We start from the raw sequence: 14,954 nt of genomic DNA on the forward strand, positions 1-14,954 counted from the left end.
AGCATATATCATATAAAGCAGGGCTTATTTAAAAAGGTGTGACATAGACTTCTCGGAAGGGAGAAGGGGGCCATAGCTAGTACCATGGTATCCCAAGAAGCAGGGTGTTCTGCCCTTTTTATTTGTCCCTGGCTTCCTTTGTTCTCCTGCCTTTTCCCCCTTGTCTTTCTCCTTCCTGCATAGGTGACTAGGCCCAAGAATGCTTGGTGGAAAGGCCCAAAGGTGGGAAACTGGTGGGCTGAAGGGGGAAGGGCTGGATGGAGTAGCCAAGGACACATGAACAACCTTGTAGCTCAGAGACAGCTTATCTTGGCAACAGGTTTGAGCTGGGCCAGGTTGTTGAAAAGGGTGGAGGAAGGGCTCTGAAGGAATTAACATTTCAATCCCTCAGGGGACAGTCTCCAACTTCCCAGACTCACTAAAAATAGGCCTCCTTCATTGACCTGATTTGATTTACCTATCCATACTGACTGCCTATCTAATTCTGGCTTCAGGGGCACAAATCCAGAGTACTTGATAACTTACAAATAAACACCACATTATATTTTTAACATTTGTCTCATTTTTGAAGTAAGAGTAGATGTGATGAAAACTGCAAATTTATTTTAATATTTTCATATTGGATATTTGACTTTTGTCACTTATGAAATATCGCCATTCTCCTAAATTCTTTAAATTCTCTCCTATTTTTCTAGTCCATTTTATCTGTTTCTCTGGGGAATACAACTCCTAAAAATAATGCCTGAATATGTATGTATGTATGTATTTATTTATAGGACTGTGGATTAAACCCAGTGGTGCTTTACTACTGAGCTATATCCCCATTCATTCTTATGTGTGTGTGTGTGATTATATATACATATATACACACACATACATACATATATATATATATATGTATATATATATTTACTTTTTATTTTTTGAGACAAGGTCTTACTAAGTTGCTGAGGCTGACCTAGAATTTATGATCCTCCTGGCTTAGCTCCCAAGTTACTGGTATTACAGGCATGTATCACTGCACCCAGACTAGATTTTATATTTTATTTTGAGGTACTCTACTGACTACTAAAATATCTAACTAATTATTCATAATATTATGGAATTTATAACACAAGTATTACTGACCTTTATTTGATCTTTTTGTTGATGCCTTAAATATTTCACAAAATAAATATATTTGACCTACATTTTAAAATATATTTTTAAAAGAATTCCAAATTTGGAACCAGTTTAAATTTATATTTATATGTAAACTCATATAGTGGTAAGCTTAATGTTGAGTTTGGGAATGAAAAGAGAAAACAATATGTGTGTTCAGATTTAATACTCTGCTCAAAATCCCTTATTTACCCTGAAATTCTCACCTGTTTTCAAAAGTAAGGAGTAACACTTCAAATTAAGATAAAAAATCAAGTAAAATATTTGTTTGGTAGGTTTAACTTTTGCATAAGAGAAAAAATGGAAATTGAACACTAATGATTAGACATAGGTGTGTTTTTTTTTTTTCAGTTCAGTTTTGAATGGGCAAGAGAAGCACATATCAGCAGCCCGAGGTCTTTAATATGTAGGTACTGGATATGCATTCATTAATTGAGAACTTTTAGTTCAGGGTGAACTGGGAAGTTGCTACAGAAGTTACTCCAGCTCACCTTTTCCAGTTGATTTAGAGGCAAATTAGGAAAGAAGAACCCTGGTGCTCTTTACTAAGGAAAGTAAAACAGTCAGACACTATGATAGATAGTAATGAAAACTAGCTGGATAAGAGTAGATGAATTAAGAAGATCTTACTCAACTTTCTCATTTAGCTAATGTGAGGAGTTTAACATTTTCCAATTGTCTATACTCATTAGAAAAATGCCATTGTACTTAAGAGTTGGAAGAAAATATGTTAGTAGAATATTCTGACTTATTGAATAGGAAAGAAGGGCATGATATGGTGACATTATTGTTTTCAATTGTTTCATTAAATATTTAAGCATACTTTCTAGGAGAGACATATCACTGCACAAAGAATACTCTGAATATACTTTCACAAAAGCAGATTATTCTAAAACTTTTCAACTTAATATGTAGAGTGTCTATTCTATCAGCTACATCTCTCTCTTAACATTGAATTCAGGTTAAAAAAATAAGTATTCTGTACATGCTATTTTAAACAAGTCTACCCACATAAATGAAGTCCTGACACTTTACCTCCTTTTCCTTCATGGCACATTTTACTAATAGTATGTATTTGTTTGTTTAGTGTATAATTCTCCCCGTGGATATAATCTCCATTAGGATGGGCACTTGATCTTTCTTGTTCCACAGAGAAGTGAATAGTGATGAAGGCAGCACATAGGATGTAGTAGGGACATGGACAGTCCTTGATAAGTGAAAGAGACCCTTTGCCAAAGGAATCTTAGCAAATAGACTTGATTCACTGGCACTCTGCTCACCACGCTGGGAAAGAAAGCATTGAGGAAAGATTGCTCAGAACAGACTTCTCAGCCCAAATGCATCTGAAGACATTTGCTGAGTTTCGAGTTCCTGTGTGGTCTGAAAGGTAGATTCCACAAAGGCCACAGAGCTCTGAACAAGGGGGCCTCTTTAAAAGAAGCCTTCTGTATCACTTGATCTTTCTGTTTGCTTATGATCTTTACCTGAAATTCTTCTTTATTCTGGCTCATTTGCTTACTGACTCACAAATTGCAACTTTATAGTTTTCATCTAACAGCTATTTTCTTTTCTTAAGGGCCTTCCCCTCTGCCCTCTACATTGTCAAGCCCACCTCTCTGTGCAGAGAAGGTTTTCCTTTTGATACACTTTATAGAATAAAAGTGTCACATTCATGAATTTGTACACTGAAATTTCATGATGTAGAAATAGCAAGGAGTCTTCTTCATATATCAGATGCCTAATAACTTCTCCATATACCAACCTTTTTTTCTAGATCACTCCTGTTCCTGGAACTCATCCGCTTTTAGTCTTTGTGAACCCCAAAAGTGGTGGGAAGCAAGGAGAACGGTATGCTTTTAAATAACATGTTTATTTTCTATATCATAAATATAAAAAGATCAGCTAAAATTGTGATGTGCACATGTTTAGAACATTATTCCTCACTATTTAGTAATTTTAATGTTATATATATATATATATATATATATATATATATATATATATATATATATATATATTTCCAGTATCTACATATAATGTACTGCTAATAATTTTTATAGTTTAAAACTTAATGTAATGGCTTTTTTGTAAGCATTTTATTAGTATAGCTCAGGTATCTACATTCTTCACAACCCACCTACCATCTTAACCCTTAACAAAGAGCTTTGCTTACAACCTGGTTTCATAACTACTGTTGAATAAAAACTGAGTCTCTAACTTCTTAATCAGGTGATTGGAGATAAATCATAACCAAGTACTTAGGAGCAGAATTTATATCCAGCTTCTAGGCAAAATATATTGTTACAATTATTTTGCATGCACATTTTGGAGAAAATGAAGCCATATTTTCTGGAAAAGTACAATATATTTAATCTGAATAATAATACACTGCATTATCAGATATCTTCATATACTAGCTGATGACATAAAATTTCATTTTATAGTGGATTAGTGATTAAATAATAATATTTAATAGAAATATGAAAATCATTCTCTTAAAGAATAAGTCTAATGTCCTATTGAAGAGGACAGTGACAAACAAAACTGAAGCTATGCCTACCTTCATGATGTCTAGATATCTTTCTTAACCTCAACCTAATAAAAGCAAACAGACAAAGCACTTACACAAGCACTATAATGGGAAAACAAATGTCTTTTGTGGTTTAACTAGTAACAATTGGAAATGTTTTCATAAATGATAGAATTTGCAAAGTAATATCCTTTCCTACTATTTAAATTTTGAATGTATTTCAATGAAATGAAAAGAATTCTTCATTTTTCAATCAAAACCAAATATTACTTCTGCATAAAATGTGTTTTTAAAATTTCCATTAACATATTTATGTTTGTACCCTGCTAAGCATGATATGAATTATTATATTTTTTTAAGAGAGAGAGAGAGAGAGAATTTTTTAATATTTATTTTTTAGTTTTCGGCGGATACAACATCTTTGTATGTGGTGCTGAGGATTGAACCCTGGCCACACGCATGCCAGGCAAGCGCGCTACTGCTTGAGTCACATCCCCAGCCCAAGATATGAATTATTTTAAATAAATAATAGCTTAATAGTTAAAATTTCACAAAATTTTACTTAAGAGAATGGTTGCCTTGCTCAAACAGGTATAAAATTGTAATTGAATAATAAAATTATTTTCTATTGTGCCATTTGCAGTTTGTTAGCTGTCTATACTTTGAGTATTTTTTATTTAAATTAAATTTATTCTTTAACACATAACGACATAACAATTGCACATATGAATTAAGTACCAAGTGATGTTTGGATTATATGTATATATTGTATAGTATTTAAATCAGATTCAACATATCTATCTCCTCAATCATTTATCCTTTTTTTTTCTCATTCAAAAACTTACACTCTATTCTTCTAGCTTTTTAAAATGTATGTTATTATCCATAGCCATCATCTGGGAAATAGCATACCAGAGCTGCTTCTTCCTCTCTAACCCTAAGTACCCACTGATCAATCTCTCTTCAGACCCTTCCTCCCCCTAGTCACACCAGTCTCTAGTAACCACCATTCCACTATCAATCTCTTTGAGGCCAACTTTTTTAAAAATTCCATATGAATGAGGTTATTTCCCTTGTTTTTCTGTGTCCAAGCATAATTATCACTAGTTCCATACATTTTGTTGCAAAAACAATATTTGCAATATTTTTATGGTAGAATAATGTTCCACTGTCAATTTATACTACATTTACTTACTGCATTCATCAGCTGAGGGATACTTTGGTTGTTTCTACTTCTTGGCTGAGGTAAACTACCACAATAGCAGAGGTGTTCAGGTGCCTCTTCAGCATATTGATTGTACCCAAAGCAAGTGAAATCAATATGCTGAAGAGGCACCTGAAGTATGCACCCAAAGCAAATGAAATCAATATGCTGAAGAGGGATTGTTGTATCATATGATAGTTCTATTTTTAATATTTTAAGGAACCCTCCACTATCTCCCACAATGGCTGCTAATTTACATTCCCATCAACAGTGCAAGGGATCCATATTCTCTACATCCTAGTCAGTACTTAATATCTGTAGTATTTTTAATAATGTCATTCTTACTGGAATGAGGTGATATCTAATTGTGATTTTGTTTTTCATTTCTCTGATGATTTGTGATTTGGGGCATTTTTTTCATATACCTATCATATACCTGATGATCTTCTTTTGCGAAATCTCTATTTATGTCTATTGCTTATTTTCAATCAGTTTTTTATGCTGTTAATGTTTTGGAATTCCTTATACATGCAGATATCAACCCCTAGCCATATGTATAGTTTGCAGACTCACTATGTTGGCTGTTTCCTAGGCTGTTCAAAAGTTTTTTTGTTTGATATAATCTCTTTTGTCCATGTGATTACCTCAATAGATGCAGAAAAGTCATCTATTCATGATCAAACATTGAACAAAGTGAGCACAGAAATAAAATTAGCTCAATATAATAAATGCCAAATATAACAAGCCCACAGCTGACATCATACTGAATGGGGAAAGATTATAAGCTTTCTTTCCATGATCTGTAATAAAATAAGGATATCTACTTTCACCACTTTATTCAACATAGTCTGAAGTAGAATAATCAAGCAAGAGACAGAAATAAAAGGCATCCACATAGGAAAAAGGAAATCCAATTTTTACTGTTTGCATATGACATGATCTTCCATATAGAAAGCCCAAAACATTCCACCAAAACCCTCCATCAGAAAAAATATAATAGAATTAATTCAAATTAATTTGAAATCAGCAAAGTATAGGATATAAAAATCAGTATACAAAAGCCAGCAGTGTTGTTATATTCCATAGCAAAGTATTTAAAATTGAAATCAAGAAAATAATACCATTTATAAAGGTTACCAAAAAATTAAAATACATCATAATAAACCAAAGCAAGGAGATGAAAGATATCTACAATGAAATTTATGAAACACTGATTAAAATAACTAAATGGGACACAAAAAAATATGATGTTCGTGTTCATAGATTAGAAGAATCAACCTTTGTAGAATGCCCATGATTCCCAAAGTAATCTCTAGTTTTAAGGCAATCCCTATCAAATACCAATTACATAGGACTAGGAAAGAGAATCCTAGAATTTGTATAAAATCACACAGAAAACCTAAGTAACTAAAGACACATTGTCCAAAAAGAAAAAAGAGGAGGCATGACACTAACTTCAGAATCTACTATAAAGCAGTAGTAATCAAAACATGGTTTTGTCATAGACATAGACACATAGACAGATGGAACAGAAAAGAGTCCAGAATTTTACTCGTGCTTCCACAGCTGAGTTTTGACAGAGGTATTAACAACATGTGTTGGAGACAGTCTTTTCAATATATTGTAGTAAGAGAATATCCACAAGCAAAAGATTAAAACTAGGTCACTCTCATCCTTTATAAAAATTAACTCAAAATGTATTAAAACCTTATAAAATCTGAATCTATGAACCTACTAGAAAAAAAAGATAAGGGAAATTGCCGCAGTCTAGCTGGGCACAGAATCACGAGCCACTCAAGCAGGAACAAAACTTTATTTTTGAAAATGCCGCCAATACTCCATACGCGCCCGGCAAGCAAGCCGGTTCCCCTACGCGGTGACGTCTACCGGAACTGGGGCCCCGGACCTCCCCTGGAATTCCCTCCTACTATCCTTCCCCAACCAATGGGAACTCTCCAGGAGTCCCGTAACATGAGTCCCAGCAAGCCAAGGTGAACAGCAGGAGTCCAATTTCAATATGAATGTAAATCTTAACATAATCATATCATCTCAATGGCTAGCTGGCATCACCTTACAACCAAAAGTGCCATGCATCATTTTATTTAGTTGTGGCTCCTAGCAGGAAATGACTCACAACACTGCAATGAGCAAGAATATTTTTGGACAAGACCCCAAAAGCATAGGAAATTAAAGCAAAAATATACTGTGGTTACCTTGAATACAAATATCTCTCACAAAGAATCAGATAAGATTGAAATCTATGTTAAAGAGTAAAGTCAAATGAAATCAGTAGAAAAGAATTAAAAATATATTTCCAAAAGAAACTACATTTCCTTCTAATTAAAATTACATTAATCATGTATGATGACCCTGAGCTTAATAACTGTCTTTCCCTTATCTCAGTACATATTTTTTATAAATTATAAACCAATTATATAGGGATAAAATGATAAGGAAACAAAACTTTATGGGGAGAGGGTGGCAAATTTGAATACATAGTCTGTATGCATAGCAACTTGTTTTCTCTTCATCCATTCACTGGAACCATTCAAAATCAAATGAAATGTAAATATGTTTTAAAAGAGATTTATTATGAATGTAAGTATAACTTTTTGTATGCATACAAGATACCTTTCACAATGGGATTACATAGTTTTTTCCTTTAAAATATTTTCAGCTATTTTGACTTTGATATGTCATATAAGTTGCAAAAGTCACAGAATTATATATGCACAAACAGTTCCCTATATCATGCAACAGGTGTGAAAGTGTTCACATATTATCCATTCAGACAGCAACCACTGGGAAAATTTAAACAATACTAGGATTTGGGGATAAAAGATTTGTAACAGTCATGCATGCTGTCAAACCTGTAAGCAGATATATTGAATCGTATATGATAAATGTTAAACTAGAATGTTCGAAATAAAGGTGCTATGGAGGATCCAATGGGGAAATATCTAAAAACTGAGAGTCTTTGAAGAAAAAGTAGCTTTTATATTGTTTGTTATTTAAATAGGTGTTTCCCACATGTAGGACAGAGAAAGACAAATTCATGAAAAATCTTGATGTCAACTAGGAATGATTTACCAAGGTTTAAGTTTAAGGGAAAGATAAGAGATTAACTTGTCCATATTGGGAAGATATTGGAATTTCATCCTGGAAACAATATGTCTATACCTAAACAGTAGTAGGGGAAGGAACTGGAATGTGAAAAATTTAATAGATCTGAAGATCTATGTAATGAAAATTATAGAACCCTAAAGAAAGAAATCAAAGAAGACCTTAGAGGATGGAAAGAACTACCTTGCTCCTGGGTAGGCAGAATTAATATTATCAAAATGACCATACTACCAAAAGCACTATACAGATTTAATGCAATTCCAATCAAAATTCCAATGAAATTTCTTATAGAAATAGAAAAAGCAGTCATAAAATTCATCTGGAAAAATAAGAAACTCAGAATAGCTAAAGCAATCCTCAGCAAGAACAGTGAAGCAGGTGACATCACTATACCAGACCTGAAACTATACTACAGAGCAGTAGTAACAAAAACAGCATGATATGGGCACCAAAACAGATTGGGAGACCAGCGGTACAGAATAGAGGACACAGAGACTAACCCACAAAATTACAATTATTTTATATTAGACAAAGGTGCCAAAAACATGCACTGGAGAAAAGATAGCCTCTTCAACAAATGGTGCTGGGAAAACTGGAAATCCATATGCAACAAAATGAAATTAAACCCCTATGCACAAAAACTCAACTCAGAATGGATCAAGGACATAGGAATAAAACCAGAGACCCTGTGTCTAACAGAAGAAAAAGTAGGCCCTAATCTCCATCATCTCAGATTAGGCCCCAACTTCCTTAATAAGACTCCTTTGGGCATAGACTAAGGAGAGGGATAGCTGGGTCAAATGGTGGTTCCATTTCCAATTTTCCAAGAAATCTCCATACTGTTTTCCATATTGGCTGCACCAATTTGCAGTCCCACCAGCAGTGTATGAGTGTACAAGGACTTTAAAAAAGCATACAACAGGGACACATCCATATGAATGTTTATAGCAGCACAATTCACAATAGCTAAACTGTGGAACCAACCTAGATGCCCTTCAGTAAATGAATGGATAAAAAAATGTTGCATATATACACAATGGAATATTACTCAGCAATAAAAGAGAATAAAATCATGGCATTTGCAGGTAAATGGATGAAGTTAGAGAAGATAATGCTAAATGAAGTTAGCCAATCCACAAAAAACAAATGCTGAATTTTTTCTCTGATATAAGTAGTTGATTCATAGTGGGATAGGGAGAGGGAGCATGGGAGGGATAGACAAACTCTATATAGGACAGAGGAGTTGGAGGGGAAGGGAAGGGACATGGGGTTAGAAATTATGATGGAATGTGGTGGTCATTATTATCCAAAGTACATGTATGAAAATATAAATTGGTGTGAATATACTTTGTATACAACCAGAGATATGAAAAATTGTGCTCTATTTGTGTAATAAGAATTGTAATGTAGTCTGCTGTCATATATAAATAAAAAAATTAATTAAAAAATGTAATAAAGCCCATGAGAGAAATTAAAGACCTGAACTAAACCAGTGAATAGTAGTACCCCAGCTTGAGAGGCGTTTCTCAGTTAGAAGGCACAAGATGGTCCTCTGGTGGAGTTCTGGTGCCAGGGTAAAGGATCTATTGAGAATAACTCCAAGATCTTTCTTCAGATACTAATCAGAAACTAGAATGTGGGGTTATTGAAGATTTGAAGATGGGGAAATATATGTAGGTATTACATAGTGTGTTTACAGAATTTCTATCAGTAAGTATCATATAAATGCATTTATAGAATATAGAGTACTATTTTTATGTGTATATAAAAATAATCTCCCAAATCAAAATATCACCCTTTACTTTAAATATTTTGTGTAAAAATTTAAACCATATGGGATATAAGAATTTAGAAACACTTTTGTTTGATTTGTTATATTAAAATTATTTTCTTTCAGAAAAATGAATTATTTAATACATATCTCTTAAGACAGTAGTTTTGTGAGTTAACAGGTCAAGATAATTGTTTATATAATAATTATGCCATCTGAGGCTACATTCTTTGCTTACATAAATACATATAAGGTATACAACCCCATTGTTTGTGTGGGGTAGATAATTTTGATCTCTATTAATTTGGCCCAACAACTCAATCTCAAATTCTATGGAGAAAAGAAGATATTTCCATTTATTGAGAGACTATATTTAAGTAATTTACTGAAATACTTTTCCAAATATTTATTTGAAACCCAATTATTTAACTAAATGATATTCAAAAGTGAGTTGGAGAATATTCTAAATGCCTATGCATATTTGGAATGCATCATTATTTCTGACTTCTAAGATGTATTGCCTTTATAATGGCTAACAATTTCTTTTTCTTTTTCTTTTTTTGAGAACTACTATTTCCTCTATTTCCTATTGAGATATTATATTTCTGATACTATTAATGCAACACATATCAAATATTTTAATTGCAATTACATATTTATAACATTGAGATATTACCCCCTAATTATAATTAAATTTCTTCTCTTCTTCCTATATTTTATCTTTACAGAATTTACAGAAAATTTCAGTATCTACTAAATCCTCGACAGGTTTACAGTCTTTCTGGGAATGGACCAATGCCAGGGTAAGTCCAAGGATAATATCATTACCATTAACTTGCTTAATAGTAATTAATTTATTAAGCAGACTATCATATCCATAAACAATGTTACTGGAATAACACAGATGGATCAGTATATACAAAATTAATGTGAACTGCATAAGAGAAACTATACAGATAATGTTAATTGAAATAGCTGACATTCCATTATAAGTAAAAATTTCCTCCCTTCTAAACATTGTGAAACAATAGTAATAATACTAATAACAATAACAGTATACACAGCATACTAGACAAGTGTTTGTGTTTAAAAAACTACTAAGCCATGTGTTTGAATTATAATTCTCCTTTCTTTCACTTGTTAAATATAAAATATAGATCTGCTCCAGAATGTGGATAAAACTAGTTAACAAAGAATTCAAATCATAATATAATATCTTAATTTATTGCTTGCAAAATCTAATGAATATCACTCTTTGTAACATATTTTATTGTTAATGGATAAGATAAAGTGAAATAAAGTTATTTTTTCAATATAAACTATCTGATTTTCATATCACAAATATGTACCAAAACAAATCATCATTATTTTGGCCTAGTTAAATAATTAATTTTATCTTCTTCCACTAACCTCGTTTCTTTCTATCAACATGAGAGTAAACTTTAGACCACATAAGTAGAGAAGAGTTTAATCAGCTTTTGCATGCTCCATTTAAAAAAAAAAAAAGTATGATTTAAATTAACTCATATTTGGCAACTATGTACCAAATATTGAAATTGTACTCTTAAAATTGCTGAGTACAATATATAGCATTGTTTCTTATGTTAAATAAATGTTAATAAAATACAGTTGGTTAGCATAGGCTCCCACAATTATATTTATTTCTTCTATGCCTTGCTGCCTGCTTTCTAACGTAGGTTTGCAAATACTAAGACATGATCTGAGGAATCTCCTTTCTGTAGAAGGCAGGCTTACCAGAATCACAACAATTTAGTTCAAATACTGCCTTTATTGAGTTCCAGAATCTAGAGGAATGATGATCAGAGTATAGGCTAGGTGAACCATATGCAGAATGAATCAGGGTAGAAAAAGTCAAGCCAAAGTAAAGACTTGAAATTAACTCATAAGCTCAATTAGGGTAGTTCTTTTTCATGACCTTTAATGTTTTCCGGACTTTCAAGAATAATGAATTCCAAAGTTTAGTCATGCCAAGAACTCTGTAGCTCCACAAAACCAAGTAAATCTAGAATTTTTTTTGCATTTCACGGTTAAGTAGAGTGTCTGTTTGCTCTACCAATTACTAGCTTTGTAAATTTAACCTATTTGGGCCTTCATTGTCTAATCTGTAAAATGAGGGCTAGTACCTACCTCATAGAGTAGTTGTGAAGTTAAATGGGCAATGCCTACGAAGTACATAATCATGTGCTTTCCACATGGTATGTCAATAAATGTTACAAATTTCAATAATGTTTGTATTCATATTAATTAATAATAATAACATAGCTTTGTAAATATACTACAATAGCATTGATTTTTAGCCCCATTTTCTCATTTCATTTCATTTCATTTACTTATTTATTTTTGCCTCTACACTTAAATATGCTTTACATGTTTTCTTTCTCTCTTTCAGTTTAAGGCCATTCATTATCCTCTACTCTATTTTAATTTTATTATATGAAAACATGGAAGTATATACTACATAGTATTAATTTAATATGTGAAAAAATGAAAGTATATACTATATGTATGCGTGTGATTGTAAGAAGCCTGCACATTGCAATGAATATTATGCAGAAAACAAGCAGATACTGGTCTCACTTCAAGAATTACCACTCCTTAGAAATTACCAGTATAATTGGGTATATCTTCCCAAACAATCAAATATACATATATAAACAAATGTCTGTCTTGAATATATTTCTATTTAATATCTCTTATCTTTCTATCTAATATATTCAAATGTATATTTGATAGACAAATAGATGTTTCGACATAACTTGGAGTATAGACTATATCGTTTTGCAACTTGCTCCTTCTAGTCAAAAGCATGTAATTATTTGTCCTTGTCCTTTTCGGTAGTTATAGACAGTTTCATTATTTCTAAGGCCTGCATGGTATTCTGTAAGTTTGTTAGCTATCCATCATTGATGAGTGTTTAGATTGCGTTTGTTTTCTACTTATTGACAACTATGCTTTAACTCTATCAATTTTTTGAGTATTTATTATTATTGATATTGATTTATTATGTACTTTTGAAAGCTTGCTCAAATAGTTTCACAGAATAAGTCACTATAGGTAAAATTGCTTGATTGAAGTTTTTCAACTTTAAGTTTTATCTGGTTCTGCCAAATTATTATCCAAAAATTTTCTTTTAGTAATAAAAATAATATTTATTGGGCTGGGGATGTGGCTCAAGCGGTAGCGCGCTCGCCTGGCATGCGTGCGGCCCGGGTTCGATCCTCAGCACCACATACCAACAAAGATGTTGTGTCCGCTGAGAACTAAAAAATAAATATTAAAAATTCTCTCTCTCTCTCTCCTCTCTCACTCTCTCTTTTAAAAAAATAATATTTATTATATTTATTTATTATAATCCCAACAATAGTATATAATTCCTATTTCCCCAACCTCCCTTAAATTGGCTATCTATGTTAATCTCTATATCTAATTTGAGAAGTGAAAATATGTACTTTATGCTTTTATTTGCATGTTTCTAATCAATTGTAAAGTTGAATATGGTATCAATTATGTTTATTTTTCTTTTCTTTTTTTTTTTTTTTTTTTTTAAAGAGAGAGTGAGAGAGGAGGGAGAGAGAGAGAGAGAGAATTTTTTTAATATTTATTTTTTTTAGTTCTCAGCGGACACAACATCTTTGTTGATATGTGGTGCTGAGGATCGAACCCGGGCCGCACGCATGCCAGGCGAGCGCGCTACCACTTGAGCCACATCCCCAGACCATTTCTAAGCAAAGAAATATGCTCTAGTTTATTATCCAAATAACATATACTAAAAATTATGAGGTTGCTCATTGAATTATTAGGGAAACTAATAATTGGGAAATTATTAGTTTAGGAAAATAGGAAGCAGGACAGTTTGAGGAAATGAACATCAATAAAAAGAAAAGTCCCATGGTAGCTAGTGTTCAGAGAAATGGATTCCAGTCAATTGTTTTTAGTGTTTTCATTTCTGTGCTCAAGGTTCACATATCATGGAGAAGCTTATGTATTTATCATGCCACATCCTTGGCTAGTGTGGAGTTGGGCATCTTGTCTGATAGTCCAGTTGAAACTATCCAAACAGATTGTTTCCTCAAAACCAATGATGATGCTGGAGTCATTGAGGAAGAAAGGTGAATTCTTGGTAGGAATAAACAGTAGGTATCCACCACAGTCTTAACATTTGGGTGGAACAACATAACTTTCACTATGAACATGCAAAATGGAAAAGATAACCACTAACCATATGGATATTCCTGAACATATCTGAAAATAGTCATGTCCTCTAGACAACCCAATGTCACAGTTACTATATCTAAGTTTAAGTTACATTTCTCTGGAAAACTCTTTGTAATGGATATATTCTCTTTATAAATTCCCTCAGTGTTCCAAAAATTCCAATTTTAACTATAAATATGAATTTAAGTGATATTTTTAATAATTAAAAGAATGAAACCTTATACAGTCAATAGTCCTGGTTTCACAACTGGTTAAAAGCTATTGGTGGAACCTAGCATTTTTCTCCTACTTTATCTTAGCTGGCCAGTAATTTATACCCAGCAGAGTGAACTAAGTATATTTATCTGATAGTACTTTGGTAGAATTGTTTGTGGAGGGGAAAAAATATTTTCTCATGTACATTTTTGATAGGCATGTTGGCACATGACAATATTAGTGCTGTCTATCATATATCTCTAGGTTTCCTCTAAGACACTTGATTTTATGACACTTCCTTTCATCCCAGGTGTTAAAAGTCGACATATAACTATCTCTTGCATTAAACTATAGGCAGAAGTATATTTTCCACAATTTCTTTTCATTTGCCATAATGACCAGCCACACTCTACATACTGACTCTATAATTAGTGTGTATCATGAAGTGAAGACAGGAATAGAGAGAGCCTGATCACTCCAATGTGTGAAGAATGAATGATATTCAAAACCTCTGTAATGTTACACCACTAAGATCTGTTGTTGCTTATTACTCTTTGTAACCTAGGGCGTAGAGACTAAACCAATGGTGAGATGAGAGACCATAGTAGTATTCCCCATACCCACTGTGCAACAACAAACCAGTTATCCCTGGGTTGTGAGAGTCAGTTACATCTTATCTCCTTTATCCATGTTTGTCTAGTGGGAAAAAGAACATGAAAATGTCAATTTTTAGC

General features: G+C 32.7%; 1 protein-coding gene across 1 annotated transcript in view; it reads left to right on the forward strand.

Moving 5' to 3' along the window:
• DGKB (diacylglycerol kinase beta) overlaps window positions 1–14,954 on the forward strand; it is a 680,640-nt gene that overhangs the window by 256,807 nt on the left and 408,879 nt on the right. The window contains exons 16-17 of the mRNA XM_081286832.1: window positions 2,936–3,009; window positions 10,518–10,592. Coding sequence (XP_081142958.1) covers window positions 2,936–3,009; window positions 10,518–10,592 — 149 coding nt within the window. The remainder of the gene's footprint in view (window positions 1–2,935; window positions 3,010–10,517; window positions 10,593–14,954) is intronic.

This window comes from Spermophilus citellus (genome assembly GCF_964194105.1).
Source record: "Spermophilus citellus genome assembly, chromosome: 3".
Lineage (NCBI taxonomy): Eukaryota > Metazoa > Chordata > Mammalia > Rodentia > Sciuridae > Spermophilus > Spermophilus citellus.